The sequence below is a fragment of the Miniopterus natalensis genome, chromosome 7 (assembly GCF_054644295.1).
Source record: "Miniopterus natalensis isolate mMinNat1 chromosome 7, mMinNat1.hap1, whole genome shotgun sequence".
Classification (NCBI taxonomy): Eukaryota; Metazoa; Chordata; class Mammalia; order Chiroptera; family Miniopteridae; genus Miniopterus; species Miniopterus natalensis.
The window spans coordinates 26729927-26749881 of record NC_142087.1 but is presented as its reverse complement, the minus strand read 5'-3'; the positions used below and the strand labels follow the sequence as shown (position 1 = coordinate 26749881).

The following is a 19955-nucleotide window of genomic DNA, read 5'->3' as shown; positions in this document are numbered from 1 at the left end:
GCAGCTCTCATCCCACACAGGTCTGTGAGCAGCGCAACAGGAACAGTTAAATTTAGAAACACAACTGTCACACTGCATTCAAGGAGGAAAGGCAAAATCACTCAGCAGGTCCTACAATTCAGACAGGGCCAAATACCCTGGTCCAAGTTTTCAGGGTGTGATAAGTGAAGCAGCCCAGGCACTGAGGATGCCCAAGAATGAACTGTTATCACTGCCCTCTCCGTCACAACCCACCCTCTCCAAAATCACTCTTCTCGGCTTCGGTTGGCAATTAAAACTCTCTCCAAGCTTTTCTGTTTTTTTCCTGTAAGATGTTTCGCCATTGGTTCTTATTTTTTTAATTTATTGTACTGTTGAGAGTATTACGGACGCCCCCATTTTCCCCACATTGCCCCTCTCCACCCACCTCCCACCCCACCCAGGCCTTCACCTGTCTATCGTGTGTGTCCATGGCCTTGCATACGTGCATATAAGCTCTTTGGTCAGTCTCTCCCCGCCCTCCTGCCCGCCTTCCCTCTGGGATCTGTCAGTCTGATCCAGCCTTCCATGTCTGTGTTTTTAGTGGAGGGGTTTTCATATCCATGCTTTCTGAGGAAGAGAAAGACAGCGCAGGAGATGTCACACGGGCTCGTGATCCCTGCCCAGCAGACTGCTTGCCTCGCACAGGGTGTGGGATCAACCCAACCATTTGGGTGGTGCAACAGGGAGGGAAAACTTTGAAGGAATTACAGAGATTTTTGTCTATTCTATCACAGAAAGCCTGTGGCGGCAGGCTGGCGGGGTGAGTAGCTCTGGCCCTCCTCACCGTGTCCCTGGAGATGAAGACCCTAAGAAACCTGAACTCTGAAGAACGCGAAAATAGAAAAATCAGAGCTGCCATTAATTACGCCCAACTGAATTCCAGAAATGGGGCGACGCTCATGGTGCACGCTATTAATTAATCAGAGACTTGCAGCCTTTTCATCTCATGGCACACATTAACTACTAAAATTCTGCGGCACACCAAAAAATACATGGTTTGCTGATCTGACCAAAAAAAAACAAAAAACGGTGTGATTTTGACTCGTTCACACTGGATGGCTATTGTGCTGGCTGTTGTCATTTTTTTGTTTGACCGTCTAAGGGGAAAGAGGTCAATGCCACTGAATAGTCAGGTATTGCATGTTTTCAAAATTCTTGCGGCTCACCGGTTGAAAATGGCTGAATTAAATAATTATTCTAACAGCAGCTAACAATCACTGAGCATGAATTTTGCAACAGGTATCCTGATAACTTTATGTGCAAGATGGTAAATCCAGGACTTATGGGGCTGGAGCCTATGCTTTGGGGGGTCCCGTTCAGGAAAAAGCGTACCAAATACAAGTGAAAATCAGATAGAAGGTCGTGGAGGGGCCACTGCCATGAGCAGCCCTGAGGTTCACACGCCGTCAACCTGCCTGGCAGTGAGGCCGGTATGGTGTCACCCGCTGGGAGAGATGAGGAATCTGAGACTCGGAAGTTGTGTAAACTGCCAGGGGCCTCTCCACAGCAAGTGAGAGCCACTGCGCCCCTGCACAGCAGGAAAGAGGGGCCATTGTGCCATCCCTTGAGAGGGGAAAAGGTCTTTATTGTCTCAGAAACTTGACCATCTTTTGGTAAAAATTTGTAAAAGTTGATTAATATTTTCCAAGCCCGAATTTTTAAAGATAAATAAGGAAAGAACCGATTAGTCTCTTTTTATGTTAACTGGTTTTAAAACCTGCTTTACAATGACACTATATTGAGTTGAAATTAAAAAAAAAAAAAAAAAAAAGTTAACCTCCAAGACAGAAGTCCCCCAGGGATGCCTTGAGTTGGGAGAATTTTCGGGCCAGCTTTCTGGTGGTTGTAACACTTATCCCGTTTGCCCAGGAAGGCACGAGAGAGTTGGTGGCTACCCTGTAGATGCCTCAGTAACAATGCTGTTCATATCTCATGGTGACAACAGGGTTAAGCCCAGGTGTCAGGGATCACCCCCCATGACACACCAGTCTTTTCCTTGACATGTGTGGGGGTGACCTCCTTTTGCATCAAACATTTACACTCATCTAAAAACGGTCGTTTCCCCTCCTGAAACTTTTAAAAGATAAAGCTCACCAATGTTTCCTTCAACTTACCACCTCCTTCCCTGACGGGAGAGGACTGCGGTGCGATGAGAAAGGCCAGCGCCCAGGATGGAGGAGACGGGCTCCTCCTCTCGTTCTACTACCTAAGGAAACTGTGACAACTTAGGAGGGTCACTTAACTGCCAGCTCTAGGTTTCCCTGCCTGAATACTAAGGGTGGCCAGGGTATGATTTACCTATAGCAGGAAACTGAAAACAACCCACATAATGTATGCCGAGGGGATGGATAAATAAATGGCAACAGAGTCATACAACAGAAAACAAGGCAGCGGTTAAAAGGAAGGGACTAGTGCACGCACATCCAACTCAGACGTGTGAGTGGAAATACACTGCAGGATATTAATACAGTAAAAGAGCACTTCTGTAAATTTTGAAGACCTACCAAACATTATTATTTATACAAAAACATGAGGCAAAAAGATTTAACACAAGCCACATATCCCGACCTAAGGAGATTGGTTGCTTCTGAAGGTAGAAGGCCTGGTGAGGCGAATGAAAAGCATGTCAGCTCGATCAGCAATGTTCTATTTTTTATAAATGGAAAAATATTAGAAGCAAATAAAAAGGTGACATTTATTAATTCTGCTAACTTAATGTAGACTGGGGCAGCCACTACGGAAAGCAGTATGGAGTTTCCTCAAAAGATTAAAAATTGACCTGCCATGTGATCGCACTTCTAGGAATATATCCTAAGATTCCTGAAACACCAATCAGAAAGAACTTACGCACCCCTATGTTCATAGCAGCACAATTTATAACAGCTAAGATCTGGAAACAGCCCAAGTGCCCATCAGCAGGTGAGTGGATAAAAAAGCTATGGGACATTTACACCATGGAGTACTACGCAGCTATAAAGAGGAAGGATCTTTTATCCTTTGGCACAGCATGGAGGGCACTAGAAAGTATCCTGCTAAGTGAAACAAGCCAGTCAGAGAAAGACAAGTGCCACATGATCTCACTCATATGTGGAATATAATAAACAAAATAAACTGATGAACAAAATGGATCCAGAGACACAGAAGCATGGAACAGACTGAAGGATCTCAGAGGGAAGGTGGGGAGAGGGAGTGTGTGGGGAGAGATTAATCAAAGAACTTATATGTTTATAAGCATATCTCGTAGACATAGACATTGGTATGGGGAAGTCCTGAAGGTGGGACGGACGTGGGGTGGAGGGGATCAATTCAATGGGGTAAAAAGGAATCATCTGTAATATTTTCAACAATAAATATACTTTAAAAAAAAAAAAGAAAAAAAATTTATTAATTCTGAGAGGAAATACACTGGAGTTTGTTCTATTTTCCCATGTAATTTTCTGTATTTTTTGTTATTTCAAAATAAATTGTATTTTTTTAAAAACCTGGTAGGATTCATTCATTCATTCAGTCAGTGACCAAAGATTTAACATCGGGAACTGTTTAAGATGCAACTACCATGTTCCGAGCATTATCTAGACCCTAGGGATGTAACACTGCCTGCCCACACAGGGTTTATGACCTACAGGCAAAGACCAGTCCTAGTGGAAATCATTCATCAACTCGATTCTTGCCTGAAGTTCAGCACAGGGAGGAGAAGGTGCTGGGAGGGGCACTTAGGTGTGGCTCAGTGTTAACTCCAGTCCTGCTGCCCTCCCTGGGCGCTCAAGGAATGTCTGACTCATGAGCATGGTAGGAGAATTAAGGTGACACCACTGGTAGGGCACTTAGCCCAGCCCTGACTCCAAGGAGACATTTGACCAATACCCAGTCCCTTTATATTGTCCCTAGGAAAAAAAAAAAACACAACAAAAACCTATGGATTTAAGTCCTAGCTTAGAAATGTTGGGTTTGTATCTGAAATAAGTATAGCTAACAGCTGAGCATGGGTTGAATCACGTCTAATTCTTTCACATGTTGTTCAAACAATAACAGGAGACTGGCTTTTAGGAGCTGAAGAAGAGATTAACATTTGGCCAGAAGGTAACCAGGAAGGTGAGGGGGTGTCCAAACCATGTCATACGGGGTGGGGGTGGGAAGCTAAAAAACTGCAGAGAGGGAAGCCTGGACAAGGCAGACCTTAGTAACTGACCTTCACAGAATGCCACGCGGAAAGAGAGTAAGATTTATTTGACAGGGCTCAGAATGACTAAAGGAAGGCTACTTTGGCTCAGCACAAGGAAGACAGTTTTAATAACCCCAGTTGCCTAGGGAAACAAAAGGCCTCTAGAAGGAGGCAGGGGGTGAGTCCCTGTCGCTGACACTCAGGTGGAGTGTTTCTGCTAGACCCAGTAAGTTCTTATGAATCCTTCAACAGAACCTCCCACTTCTGCAACACCTTCGCAAACTTCTGAAGTTCTCTCATGTGCATTTTCACATTTCTCCCCAAGACAGTGAGGAAATGGTGGAGCCACTCCTGGGCTGGAAGGGAGGTGCAGGAAGGGAGGTGAGGGAAAAGACCCCTGGCTGGGTGCACAGGGGCCTGCCCTCCAGGGGGGCCGAAGCATTGGAAAGGATAGTGGAGCTGCACTGCTTTGCACTCCAGAGCCGGCTACTTCCCCAGGCCGAGGCCAGATTTTGGATGTCAAGACAGTCAGCGCCGGAAGCCAAGAGCACGAGAACAACAGGGAGAGTTGCTTCCCACAGCCGCTGCCACCGCTGTCATCTCTTCTGAATGGAGAAAGGAGGCAGCTGCTGTCCCCGCTGCTCGCAGCCGGACCTGAAACAGCCTTCAATCCCCCACCTGTTCGAGTCAAAACAGCTGGAAACCTCACGCGGCCTCTAGGGCGCCAAGTTGGCAAGCAAGCTGGAGGCTCCGGGAATCCGAGAAACATGCCTGCCCTTGTCTCTCCAGACACCGATTTCCTAGGAAGCAAGGAGTGCGTCACTGCACCAGACAAAACGGGTGAGTGACGAACAGTGCAGAGCCTTACTGGCCCCAGAGGTTGCTCGGCAGTATGACCGTGAGTGCATGTACCAGTCAGTGTGGCCGCGGAACAAAGCAACCCAGACCGACAATGTGAAACAGCAACAATCGTGCCTGTTGCTCTCTCGTGGCTCTGGGGGTGACTGGGCCCGGTTAGGCATTTCTCACTGGGGCTCATGTGGTCACAGTCCGATGGTGGCTAGGGCTGGGGTCATCCAGAAGGGGTCTTCAATCACATGTCTGGTTGTCAACGCTGCCTGTCAGCCATCAGCTAGGACCTTGGGTGGGACTGTTGACAAAACACCTACAAGTAGCCTTCCACGACACCCGGGCTTCCTCCAGCGTGGTGGTTGGCTTCCAAGAGCAACCATCCCGAGAGACAGAGCTGGGTGGAAGCTATACTGCCATTTATGACCCAGCTCTGGAAGTCACACAACTTCTACATTTACAGTCTCTCTTCGAGAAATGAGTCACGAGGGCCAGCCATATCCCAGAGCAGGAGGAGGAGCCCACTCCATGCTGAGAGGAAGATCACTTGTGGGCATGTTTTAAAGCACCGCTGAGACACAGTCCTTCCTCTGGGGCTACGTGTGTGTTCCGTAGCCTTCAGAAGATCGAGACGCCTCTAGTTTCAGTTGAGAATTACCTCCTGGTGTGCAAGGCTTTGTGCTGAAGAATATCACTAAGTTGGATGTGTCTTTTCTGGAAGCTTTTACAAGTCCCACATTTGGGGGGGCTCGCCCCACTGCCCCCCATGGTAACTGGCTGATGACACACCATGCATTGGCTGCCTTGCCCTCCCTCTGTGTCTCATTTCCCCACGGGATTACCTCCCAAAAAAACTACATGCGCCCAAATCCTTCTCTCAGCACCTGCTTCTACGAGAACCAAAAGTGAGTCAAGGTATGTGATGATTACAGCAAGAAACTAATGATTGTCAAGGGTGTGCCTTCAGTGTACAAGTTGTCTGTGCATCACAGTTACCTACTCTCAGTCAGCTTGTGTGTTGGGAAGGGACAGGTAAACAAGGAACACAGAGAAACAGAGGAGGACCTGTGCCAACAAAGGGTTCTGCCTGGACAGAGCTTGTTTGGGAATTAGAGGTTCTCCCCTTTTCAAGACCCTCACACACACCCAGTGCCCACTTCAGTGTGCGGCCGGTCACCTTCCCTAACCAGGCCTCTGGTTCCCAGTGCAGGTGCTTGGAGGGACAGTGCCTTCCTCTCTCTGACGCTGTGTCTGTGATGAGGAGTCTGCTCAGCTCCACCAGGGAAGAGTGTCGCATGGCTCTCCTGAGCCCTGGAAGCAGTTTCCACGGCAGAATGCCCGCGGCTGTTCACTCAGAGAATCAGATCGTTTCCTCCAACTCATTCTCCCATCTCTCGTTACAGCTAAAACACTGAATGGGCAGTGTTGCATCTGGAGTGGCCTGACTGGTTATGATGACAGGAGGGCAGGGGAAACTGCCCCTCCCCCTCCCTTCCTTTCCCTTCCCTTCCCTTCCCCTTCCTTCCTTTCCCTCCCCTCCCCTTCCTTTCCCTTCCCTCCCCTCCCTTCCCTTCTCTTAACTGCCCTCTCCTTCGTCCTTCCCTCCCCTCCCCTTCTCTTCCCTTCCCTTCCTTTCCCTCTCCTCCCTTCCCCTCCCCTCCCCTTCCCTTCCCTCTCCTTCCTCCTTCCCTCCCCTCCCCTTCCCTTCGTTTCCCTTCCCTTTCCTTCCCACAACTAACCACATGGTTTCTGAGTCCAGTTCATGCCTCCATTCTGGAGGGAAATGACGACTGCCTTTGTCTGGTCAACTAAAGCTTGGATAAATTTTCCAGACAGCACAAAGGTCTATTTGAAAGTTGACCCAAAGTAAGTATCTAAGAAAAGTGATCAAAATCCCAACGAAAAATACACCAGACATGTCATACTTGTATGTGTAATCCGTATGCACAGGTGTCTATCTACATGTGTGTGTACATGTATAGTCAAGAATGTATCCACACACAAAAGCGTGAATGAATGGATCTCAAAAGCAGCGTGCTGAGGGAAAGGCTTACGTAAAGACTATGTGTTATATGATTCACGTATTTATTTGAAGTTCTAGAACAGGCATAAACTAATCTATGGGGATAGAAATCAGAAGAGTGGTTGTGTGGAGCATGCACTGGGCTGGGGATTTCCTGAGAAGGGGCATGAGGAGACTTCCTGAGATGGTAACATATCTTCTATCCTGACAAGGGTTCGGAGCACTGGTGTTGCACATGTCAGAACTCACTGATGGTACACGTAAGACCTATGTACTTCATTGCATATAAATGCTACCACACACACCCCAAAAAATACCCAAACAATAAACTTTAGTTAAAGATACGCGTGCTCAAGTGTGTGAGAGGGAGTGTATTTATTTCTGCAAATTACTCTGAAATCCACTAAAATAAAATAGCACACACTGACGGATGGGTACCGGGTTGGACACTTGAATGAACATGTGATAATGCCAGTAGAATAGAGTGGAAATCGCAGAGCCTAGCTGCTGAGTCTGTGGCTGCTCGCTGTAAACTCCTTCCAGTTTTTCTGCATGTTTGCAAATGTTCATAAAGTGCGGAGCAAAAAAATATTCATGGCACATAAAGACAAGACTGAGGCTGGATGGGACAGAGAGGGTGTTTTTTAAATAACAGCCCATGAAATTGAGGCATTGACGGGACAACAATTCTAGATTCATAATGGCAACTACTGAGAGATTCTATACCCCTGGGAACCACTAAGCAGAGCTACCGGGCTCCAAGTTATTTGGCCTGGGCCCCATTAAGGGAAGCATCCTTTTGTGAGCCATGAATACAAATGATTCCTGCAAAGGGGCCCATAAAATTAGGGTCGCTGGATAAAAACACCTCAGCATAGCTATGCAGGTATTTTTATTCCAAGGGCCACATGTTTCAATGAGTCAATAAATATGAAAATGCATTGAAAAGTATAAAGCTCTTTGCAAATAGGCAGGCCCACCGATGCACCTAAGAGTGGAGCTCATGATCCTGTACCTGTGTTTCAGGGAGATTGCCGGCACCATTCACCGGGTTAGGCTACCTAAGCTGCTTTAAAAGAACAGGGTTTTAAAGAATGCCTCAATAAAAAAAGTCCTAAAGGGACGCTAAAGCTAGAAGAAATTAATAGTGTCTGGACCTTCCTCCTGAGTCTTGAGGCTTTAAAACTCTTTGCAGTGTGAAGCAGAAAATCCCACTCTCCCTGTTTCATCCTGCCTTTCTAGATAGTGGCCTCTTAGGCCAGCAAACAGAATTCGCCAGACACCGCCCAGTCAATCCCTGGGTACGTGTCCTTCCCACAGCCATAAGAATGCTGCACTGTTGCTGAACTACACTAAGTCACCTGTCCACCTTTAAGACGATCTCCACCCCCCCCCCCCCAGTGTGCGTCAGAGTGGGCAAGTCCCTGTAAATGATGGCATCAGTCTACCCTCCATTACATTTCTGGTATCAAAGATAATATACTATAATTTATTAAGTACAGACCATAATTGAGGTTCCAGCTCTTTCACAAAGCCTACTTCACTTCACGATCGCCACAACCCTGTGAAGGAGGCATCGTTAATCTGCACTTTACAGACGGTGGAAATGAGGGTCAGGGAATTTAGGAACCACGCCGGGTGTCACAGAGGTAGAAGGTGATGGAGCTGAGATTTAGGATTTACTCTGGAGCCCAAGCTCTTCCCACATCATTACCAATGACTTCACCTGTACTCCTCGAGCATTCACTATTTTCCTAGACTTCTATTTACAAAGAAAAGATGCAGTCGGCAAATGCGCACACCGGGGACCATTTCTACATCACTTGTGACCCTCCCAAGAAGAGAAAAGTGAATTGTGTCACCTGGACCAGGTGAAAATCATGAAGGTTGAGCCAAGAGCTAAGCAAGTGTCAGAAGATGTATGTTTGGGTTATAATTTTTCTATACAAGGAGTATATTGCTTTTGTAATAAATATAAAGAAAAATGGAAATATTTGTTGTTGTTTTTTAAAAAGGAACAAGTTTGGGGGGAAATAATGTAGCTGTTCACCAAACCTGCCTCCGCTTCTTCTAGGGCATTCTGCTAATGGACATGTCCCAGCGTCCCTTGCAGTTAGAAGTTGTCATGGGACTGAGTCCTGATCAGTAGAGCAGGAACAGGAGTGAGAGTCAAGTCCATAAAACCCAGCTGCTGGAACCTACAAGCTCTCTCCTCTTACAGCAGAGAAGCACAGCAACCTCGGAAGCCAGACGTGAGATTGAGATTGAGGAAAGCTTCGAAATGGAAGGCTCCCGAGTCCATGAACCACTTCTTGCAACACAGCCACCCACAGATCAGAACTTTACATGAGAAAAAATAAACTTGTGTGTTAAGCTCCCAAATCTTTAGGACTTATTTGTTGCAGCAGCTACTATTATCCTGTCTAACTAATTCAGTAAAGAATTTGAAACAAATTGAAGAGCAAGCAGATCACAATGAGTTTCTAACTCATTCCACTTAAGAATGTCAACCGCTATTATTTGAATCATTATGAGAATTACAAGTGCAGAGGGAAGTTAATAATAGCAATGTGAGCTAGTACAATAAAGCATAGATTTTTACCTTTTTTTTTTACAAACCTTAGCTCTTTCTGTGTCAAACCTAGAGATAAAACACTGAGGTGACTGCTATGTCTCATTCCTACTATTGTGGATATATTTGGTTAAATAAAATATATTAAAGTTAACTTCACCTGTTTCTTTTTACTTTTTAAATGAGACTACCAGAACATTTAAAATTATATTTGTAGCTTGCATCATGTTTCTACAGGACAGAGCTACTCTAGATCATGCAAATGTCAGATTTTTTATCTACTTACCGATACACACTGCATTTCTATGTGTGGTAGCTGAGGGCTCTACTCTGCTTCTGACAAGCCCTGTGACCTTTGGCAGGTCATTTATCCTCTCTGGATGCCCCTTTTTTCATGTAAAAGATGAGAGAGTTGGACCTTTCATGCTTTGTAGGTAGGTCAGGCCCAGCCCTATGACTTTAAACCAGTGGGCCCTGATGTTATGGTTTAAATTCAAAAATAGTAGGCTCCCAACATTTACTTTGTTCACCATTTGCACCCTGGACCAGTCTGCCCTGCTTGCCAATCTGTGCCTGGCCTCCGGGTCCTGTTCACAGGCCACACTCATCTTTTGGACTTGCTCCATGTGGCTACTCTTGGAGGGACCTCTGGCTCCTCGCCCCTGTTCACATTCAGCAGCTGATGTGGTGATCCAGTACACACCTGACCCAGTGAACATTCTGGCACATCCCCTCGGACCAGGGCCCTGGCAGCATCTCCTGGAGCCTGCTGCACAGGCCCAGCATGTCTTTCTATCTTCAAAGACCTCAGACCCAACCAAGCCAGCAGATACCGGAAGCTGAGCTCTTTGTCAGGAGACTCCAGTAACCTCAGAGGGGAGCCTATGCCAAAGGCTATCATTTTAAACAGCTTCCTTCCTCCCAAAGTTTATTTGAAAGAGGCACTCGAAGGAAAAGCTCATTTCCTTAAAAGTATCAAATAACTAAAAACCAAAAGATGATAGATTTTTCTGGAGACAGACTGCAAGGTGTATAAATAAAATTCTGCAAAGTGTACAAATAAATATTTCAAAATATTCAATTTTTGCTACAATTTCCACCACTCTCAGTACTACATTTAGCTAACTTAATTTTCCATGAATCAAATTTATTCAGCCAAATTTCTCTTAATAGGTCATCCGAGTAAACAGTTTCAAGTGTTATTTACCAAAAAACAATGTTTCCAGGCTTCAGATGAAATTGGCAGTTAGGCTAAGAAAACCACCCTAGAATTTCACAGAGGGCAAGAAAAATTGCAGAAAAATTAGAAACCAGAGGTCAACCTTTTTCATGCAGTTCTAGAGGTAAAAATTACAAATTTCTACCAAAACCATGTTTTTAGCAGCAAGGGAAGAATGACATTTAAAATAAAAATTCAAACTGTACAAAGCAACATGTCTTTAACGTGGCAGCTATCACATGAAGAGTGTGTCATCTCAATGCTGTCACACCAACTACAGACAGCAGTTACCTTAAATATATTTTTTAAATCCTCATTTGAGGATATATATTTTTTATTGATTTGAGAGAGAGAAACATCGATCAGTTGCCTCCCATATTTGCCCTGACCCAGGTAGGTGCCCTGACCAGGAATTGAACCCGCAACTGCTTAGGTATACAGGACGGCCCTCCAACCATCTGAACCACCTGGCCAAGGTGGGACTGCCACCTTACAGAGGACACCGCATCCTGGCCACCCCCTGGCTGGGTGCTGACACTCCCAATTTTCAGAAAGGAGAGAGAGAGGAAAGAGATGGAGGTGAGGCGGCGAAGGTGGAGGTGGAGAGGGAAACGGGGGTGGGGAGTAGAGGGAATAAAAGGAGGACTGTGGAATGACATGGACACACAAAGAAGTTATTAAGGAAAGTGGAGTGGGGGCATCTTGGGGTGGAAATTTTTGTGAATCTCTCTTCTGGAAATTTCCTGGATTACTAAATTTGTGCAATGGAAGGAATGGGAGAGATAAATTAGTTGCAGGTCTATTTCATAGGTGAGGAAATGGACATCTGGGGAGCAAGCCAGCCCCGTACCCCAGAGAAGAGAGCCAGAACAGTGGTCATTCCATCTCCAGTCTCTGAATCCACTTTACTTACTCTCATGGCATCTAAAGCCAGGGGTTCTAAGAATAGTCTGAGAAGCCCTTGACATCACAAGTAGCACTAGGTGTACTCTATGACAAGAACCTAATTAACTCCTGCCTGTGACCTGGCACGATGACTCACATGGCCACGGCATACGCTGGCACCCCAAGGGCTCAGGTCCTGTGTAAATAACCACCCCGTCAGGCGCACAGGGCGCCCTGATGTGTCACCATCAGGACTGCTCCACTGATGTCATCACAGAGGAAGAAGGACCGTCTAGAATCCACCAGCTCACTTCCCAGTCCCTATATTTGAGAGCAGACACCACTACATTCAACCAGTACAAGTAACATTCACTGCACACCACTGTGATCTCAAGGGAAACTGGGCAACATGCTGTGAATGGGCCTGCCCCTGGCTCATCCCAACTCCTTTCACCCCACACTCAGAGGTAGAATGAATACTATTAAATTCTGATTCTAAATCAGGATCTTATGAGGGCTTTGATCCTCAACTTTTTCATCAAATATCTGTTCAGTGAACACCAAGGAGGAGTATTCCAACAGTTTTCTGGAAAGACGACCAGGACAACTGGTAGTGATGTGAGTCTAAGACGTTGTGATCACATCCTTATAGAAACAGAGGATGCCTCGGAAGCGTCATGCTCGTTACCATGGTGACACCTTCCAACCCGTCTGTGTTTGAAGGGGGTGCTTATGCCTCTCTGAGCACCTCGCCAACTGCCCGGACCTGGGCCACCTGAGGAAGTGACCTGTTGCCTGACCCAGGTGCGCTGCACCTGCCCCCTCCCCGTGAGGGGCTGGAGAGTGGAGCTCTGTCGCCTGGCTGTAATGACGGACGGGCGCCCTGGCCAACCCTGGGAACTCATGAGTGAGCTCCTACTCCGGAGCCACCATACGCAGGGCACTCCGCTGTTAACACTTCATCATTACCAATTCTCACCACAAATGAGAAAGGTCAGAATAATTAGTTTCACAGAGAAGCAAATCGAGGCTTAGAGAACCTGATATTTTTCCCAGAGCTTCCATGTTTCTAGGCTAGTGTTCAAACCCAGGTGAGCGTGAGCCCCAGACCCAGGTCAGAGTGGGGCTCTCAGATTCACGCATGCGCTCTCCATCCTTGAGCTAGAAAGACAGGAGGTAAGTGCGAAGGCAAATGAAACTTAGCACAGCCTGTCCAATAGACAATGGAAATGCTCTGTGATCAGCTGTCCAACATGGTAGCCACGAGCCCCGCAGCTCTTAAATATCTGAAGTGTGGCTCGTGCAACTGAGCATCTGAAATTTTAATTGTATTTCATTTGAATTCATTTGAACACAGTCACCACTGAGTGTCCACATTAGACTGTGGTTAGAGACATTTTATATCAAACACATGCAAGAGCAGCATGGCCACAGCAGTCTGGGTGGTCAAAGCAGCTTCGGGAAAAAGAGAGGCTCCAGGCAGGCCCTTGATAGGCTCAGATCTGAACAAGACCCTTCCTGGTTCAGGCAGGATCATCTCTGTAAAATTTGGTTCAGCATCAAGGGCCCCAGAAATCAAGTCCAGTCCCCATAGGCCACAGATGAGGAAATCAAGAGCATGCCTCCTAGCCCCTTACTCTTCGTGGACCAGCTCTACACAGCATGATGAGCTCTCTCCCTCCTCCCCATGCCCTCCTGAAGCCTTTCCTCTCCTCCCTTTCCCTGTCACCCCGTCCCTGACCCCTGCCAGCCCCAGCAGGTGCTGGGCACATGTGCTTTTTAAAAACCTGGACCTCATCTTTTCTACCTGTAAACTGAGTCATCTCCTCTCTTGCAGTGGCTTTTAATGTGTTTCATTCTTCTACATCTGTCACCCTGAGAAAGGCATTTCTTGATACAGTGAGCAATGCCACTCACAGAGAGAAAACATCACCTCCCTAAACCATAACTCCCACACCAAGGGACAGAAGCCCTCCATCACTGCTGGCCCCAGTGTGGCTGAACCCAGAATCCTGGAGCTGGTCATCGTATCGTATCTGACTCCATCCTTTCCCATAGCAAAGGAGATGCCTGGGCTCCCTAACACAGCATTTCCCATGACTTTGACTTACCTTTCCCGCAGCGCCCCTGGGAAAATACACAGGTAAAAACACCTCTGACTACTCCCTGGGACCTCACCTTAGACACTTGCCCTAAATGTCCTTCAAGTCTCTCTGAGTTAGAATTCAAAGGAAAAACAGGCATCCGGCTCTTCCTTCGCCATAACCAGAGAAAACGGCAGCCACTGCCCAGAGCGCAGCCATCGGTTACCTGGTTCAGTGCAGTTCTTGCTGCTCCGAAGTCCTGCGTCTTCTGAAGTCAGAGTGTCATTCACCTGCATTAACTTCCTCCCCAGCGTCCACTGTCTGTCTTCCCCTATGAGATCCATGAAGTCGAGGTCTGGGGAGAAACAGATAATAACCATACATCACTAGTTGGCCTTGACCAATCTGGGTGCCCAGTGTTTTACTCAGCCATCAGGAGCTCAGCCCCGCCTATACCCTCGTAGCCTTACCACTGTGCTTCCTCCGGCTGCTGGATCCTACTGGGCCCAACAGAGGCAGCCCTCAGCCAGTAACTGGTAGGAAGTAGTATATTAATACCTCACTGCTCTAGAGAGATGACTTGGAGGTATATATTCTAACCTGGATTCCAGAGTTTTCTTGACTGGGATCCCACTCTAGTTGTTTACAGTGTAACTCTCATGATAAAACACACCTGACTGGCTGCTGTCCTTCCCTGTCTTACTCCCCTGCCTCCAAAACATGCAGAGAAATGTTTAACAATCAACTCTCTAGGAGGGAAAGTCTTCATGTGCAGCCATGGGCCAATTTCTGTGGTGTAAATAGTCCCATTATGGCCTATTTCAAGCTACAAACGTGGCCTCACTGAATCTGAGTTTAGGAAGAGCTGGGCACATTTAGGTCCACTAAGTCAGTATGACTGGCTCCAGCCCACCAGCATCTACTCTCCCTACCGGTATTTCCCTGAACCACCTCCCAAAAAAAATCCTGCAATTGACCACTTGATCAGGACCTGCTTCTGGAGGGTTACCCAAGCTGAGACACCATTTTGACATCTAAGAGCCTAGGCCTGGAATGCCACATAGCAAGAGCTCCATAAACAAGAGGCGAAGGCGCAAAGAAAAGCAGACCACTGAGTATGTGAAGGCGACAAGCATGTAACAGTGCCGAGGTCTCGGGCTGAGACGACTGTGGGGGTGCAGGTGCCAGGAAACAGAACAGAGACTGGGAGGTACCTGAGAGGGGAGAATGCGGGGTGCTCTCTGTTAAGGATGTGTTGAGCGTGAAGGCTCTGCGGAGCACTGCAAGGGAAGCATGCTGCCTGCGGGAACGTGGGAGTAGACACCTCTGGGGACAGAGCAGCAGGAGAGTCACAGGCAAACGGAAGACTATGAGACACGTATGAATAGCGTCTCCCAGAGGAGCAGGGGAGGGGAATAAAGAGAAGGGAACGGAACGAGAAATTGTGGAGAACTCTCCATTCCTTCAGAGAGCAAGCAGAAGAAAGGAATTCAGCAAAGGATCATGAGCAAGGAAAACAGCAGCAGGTGAGCAGCCAGAGAATTTCAAAACAGAAAGAGTGGCCAAGAACCTTGGCAACTATGGGCACATCAAGGAAGACAGAGGCAAAGAAATGCCAAAGCTGGACATCAGCAGGTCATGGAAAGTGGGAAGAGCAAGCAAAGTGACTCTTCCTAGTGACTTGGCCCTAAACAAAGATGTGACATGAGACAGTGGCAGCCTCTTGAGTTCCAGAGTTGTGGTGGTCAGAGAATGGATTTAAGTATAAGACGAGGGCCTAATTCATGGGCCCAGTGGTCTTCACAAAGGCTGGAGGGTACACGCATCCAGCCACATCAATGTGGTGTCTGAAATGGTCAATGAAAAGCTGAGGGTCATCACTCGCATTCCTCTGTTTCCATGGTGGTTCGGTTTCCTAAATAATTTCACCTTCATTATTGAACTTGAACTTCATGGCATTACTTGGGAAAGAAAGGAGGAGCACAAACAGTATCTACTTTGTCCACTGTTGTTCCTCCAACACCTAATGACTGCTGGCTCAGAGTAGATGCTCAGTAAGCACATATCAAAATAATTATTCCCATTCTGAGGATGGATACAGTGAGGCTCGTAGAAGTTTCTTAAAATCACAATGTTTTTGGACATCTCATCTAAGCCAATAAGACACAAAAAATATCAGCCACTCATGCATTGAGGACTTTCTCAAAGGGAAACTGCTCCCAGATGTAAAATATCAAGATATAAACTTATGCATGTTGGCCGGACAGTCCTGAGGTATTTTCTAGAAAAAAAAAAAAGGAACCTAACTACAATAAATGATAACCTTAGACTCTGAAATATAAAACCTGCATGGTAGCCACATATATCAGTTTAGCCAAAGTCGTTAGGATAATACCAAAGACAATCCTAGGAAAAAGCAGGCTTTTGTCTAGTCTGGTTAACCTGAACGGTTAATTCTTATGATTAAGACTGTTGAAAGCAGAGAAAAAAAATTTCAAAAACTCATGAAGAAACAGTAAGGTCAATGCCTTAAAATCCAACAAGCAGCACTAAAATATGAATTTAATACCATATTATAAATAATCTGAAAATGCAAAGAAAAACATCCCATTTGTCTCAGGCCAGGTGTCTGCAGCAGCAGCACCAGAGGCAAGGATTCAGCACAGGTGGTTTATATGGCGGGGGAAGGGATGACCTAGGAATAGGGAAATGGGATAGGAAAAGGGAGCCAGCCAATAGAGGGTGCATTTCAGGTGCACTCCCAAAATGAATCAACTAGAGCTCGAACCCTCTGGAAAGCTCTGGGTGCCAATGGATCTCAGACACCCAAGAGGTGAGGGGGCTTGGGCATTTATTTAACTACTCCTGGTTTGCCGTTGATTGAAAGCTGTTCCCAGGGGATGCTAATTCCCTGGCACTTCCAACCTGCCACATGTCCAAGGGCCTTTTGGTGCTTGGGAAATGGCCCTGGACAATGAGATGCAGGTGCTAACAGCTGAACAGTGCCAGTGCGCACTGAAGAGGCAAGAACAAAGTGATGTGGGCAAGGCACCAAAGGCATCTGCCAGCCCGCACAAGATTCAAAGACAGAGCTGTGCTGTGGACCAACAGGCTGGCCACTCTGCTGTTCTCATCATCTGGGTCAGAGAAAAGTGCTTTGTGACACAGCAAGGCAAAGATTTGCAAAGGAGCAAGAGCGTCCCTTCCAATGGCTTCCAACGTTCTTTCCTAGGCCAAGTTTCCATGGTTCTGTAATCGTGGGAGAAAAGCTGATACCAATTAAGAGATGTATAAATAAAGCCAGCTATTGTAGCAGAAAATTAGAGGATTTTTTTTAACATAATGATTCAATATCTTCAGGAATTAGAGACTATTAAAGCAGTACCTCTGGATTCCAAAACCTACAAACTTTTATCTCAACAAAAATATATTTCAGCATTGACCACTAGAGCAGAGATCAGAGTCTGAGAAAACAAGGATGGAAGTAAGCCCCGCGTTCACTTCCCACTGAGAACCAAGTGGCAATATTATATCCCATTTCATTTGTCCTCACGAAATTCCTGGGGAGGTAGGAGGAGGCAGCTGGTTCTGGGTCAACTTACCTTTAGAGTAAATAAGTCAGAGTAGATTTGCCTAAAATCAGAGCCAACCCATGGCCATCAACTACATTTCGTAGTTATCACGGCTTCCATTTACTGGGTGTCTCTTTACATGCAAAGAATCTTCCTTTCTTCATCACATGTCATCTTACAACAGTATTATTTGAACTACTGGCTCCAAACTGAACCACAAAGAGGTTAAAAGGCTCGACCAAGGGAACACAGGGAGCACGAAGGGGCAGAATGGGATTTGAACCCAGGTCTGGAAGATCCTGGTTGTATCACCCAGCTACAGGTCATTGTAGCCTGCACCCTACAACAGGTTAGAGTGAGGACAGTCTTACTGGACTTATTTTCAAGAAGGTTGTTTTCTCAGAAACCGTTAGCAACAGCAGCAAGGCAAGAGCATCACCCCAGGAAAGCATCTCAAAGAACCAAGAAAATGGTTCTCAAACACCGCTGGATGCGCGATGCTCCACTGTGTGTGGGTTTCCTAGAGACTAAGCTGGTCCCGCGGGTCACGACATGGAGGGTTATATTCTTGGACTGAGGGAGGAGGGGCAGAGGGTGGGCAGCGGGGAAGGCAGAGAAGATTTGGGGAGGTGGCCACACGGGTTTTTACAGCTCTCCCCTCATCTCGGGCGTCCTCGGACTCCTCTGCTGTGGCAGAGACTGCTCCACAAAGCTGTACTTGAGCAATGTCAACAAAAACACTTGGCCCCTGTCCACGGCATTCTTGGCTCTTCATCTGCCAGGCCCTGGAAGTGCATGCTGGCCTAATTAGCCGGGAGGGGGTGGGGGCACAAAGGGAGGCAGCAGGCTCACGTGTCCCATGTCACACACTGGGGAGCAGGGGTGGCAGGTCTGACGGCAGGCTCTGAGGGGCAGGGGTGGGACACAGGAGTGGACCGTGGGGGTAGCGGGGTGCCTGCTGGAAGGGGAAGTAGTTCTCAACCCGAGACTCAAGCCATGAGCGCTAAGGAAGGAAAGTGGAGGCGGGGTGCCAAGTTTCCATTACAGAGCTGTGTGTTCACCCTCTCCTGCTCGCTCTCTCCCTCTCCCCCCCCTTCTCTCCCCTCCAATTCTCCTTGTGGCTGGCGCTTAGAGAGCCCAAGGATTTCTGACACCAAGGATGGATTTCCCTGGGCGCCCCAGGTCCCAGCCCTCATCCTAAGACTAACACGCTCTTCCCCGTGCACCCTTGTCCCACAGGGCTTCCATCCTTCCCAAGGACCCGTGGCAGGCCCAGCAGAGAGGTGGGCTGCCTGCTCTCTGCGGAGGGGATTAACCCCTCACACACATGGACAGACAGCCGACGCACAGATCTGCTGCAGCCTCATCATTACCGTGCGTGCCCCTCACCTCTGTGCCAAGCAGCCTTCCCGCACCATCCACTCCACACTCTCACAGGGACTTTCGGCCACTGCTCATGGGGTTAAGTGGCTGAGCTGGGACTCGAGCCCAGGTCTGACTCCAGAGCCCAGGTATGCGCGTCCCACCTTGTCCCAGAGCTCTGGGAGCCTGGGGAAAGTGGCCTCTGGGGTCAGCAGGCTCGAGCTAACTCTCCCCTCCCTGGGAATGGGAATTCTGCATTTCTCCTGGAAGCCTGGGACGGAGAGCGCCACCACTCTGAAACACTTGGGGACCAGGGCAGCAGCTGCCGGAACACAGATGAGGAAACTGAGTCTAGCAATGCCTAACGTGACAGTTAACGCCGTGCAAGACAGAGCCGGTGGCGGCAGTAACTAACTTTGGCTCCAAGGCAGGCTCAACGCACCAAGGCTATAAATACCCCGCCCCGAGGTTTACACAGCTGTCTCCACTCTGTACGTCCTGGGGCTTCACCCTGGGGTCCCTGGTCCATTCCGAGTAGGCCCCGAGCCAGCAGATTGCCTTCTGCAGACTCAGGGAGCGGGGACGAATCTGCCTTCCCCACACCATTCTCCCAACACCCCCTTCCTGACCACACCCCCAGAGTCTCAGGAAGGGGAGCCCGGTGGTTCTCCCTCTGAGTGGGTGAAGAGGGGGAGCAAGGGAGGCGCTGCTTTCTGCATGTGCACCTTCACATGGATTTTCCAGCTGAAAGAGGAGCATCCCCCTGCCTTGCTCTTGGTCCTTGAAAAGAAACAAACTGTGGAAGCTGTGAGCTCTCCAAACCCACCAGGGCCGGAGGAAGCCAGGAGCTAGGTGGCCATGCACAGGTTCCCTCCACTGCCTCAGGGCTCCAGGGAGACAGAGCAGGGCAGATCTGAGAACTCGGAGCTGCAGAGGCCACGGCCCCGTTTAATTCTCCCATCTCTCTGTTTACACACCCTGTGCAGTGGGGCGACTCTGAGACCCCAGTGGACTGGGTCAAGGTGGGACTCTCACGCACTCCAACTCAGCGATGGCAACCACAGGCAGCAGCTTCATGATGGATTTAAACATTGCCCCAGTATCAAAGCACACATCTCAGCGTCAAGAGGAAAAGCCCGTTGGAAGTTGAGGTTTTTTAGTGCCTCAGATGGGCCTCTCTTTTACTCAGAGGGGAAGAGGGACAAG

At 47.8% G+C, this 19955-nt stretch overlaps 1 protein-coding gene across 1 annotated transcript in view; it reads right to left on the bottom strand.

Moving 5' to 3' along the window:
* Window positions 1-19955, bottom strand: part of SLC24A3 (solute carrier family 24 member 3) — a 318425-nt gene that overhangs the window by 250000 nt on the left and 48470 nt on the right. The window contains exon 2 of the mRNA XM_087818590.1: window positions 14042-14170. Coding sequence (XP_087674716.1) covers window positions 14042-14170 — 129 coding nt within the window. The remainder of the gene's footprint in view (window positions 1-14041; window positions 14171-19955) is intronic.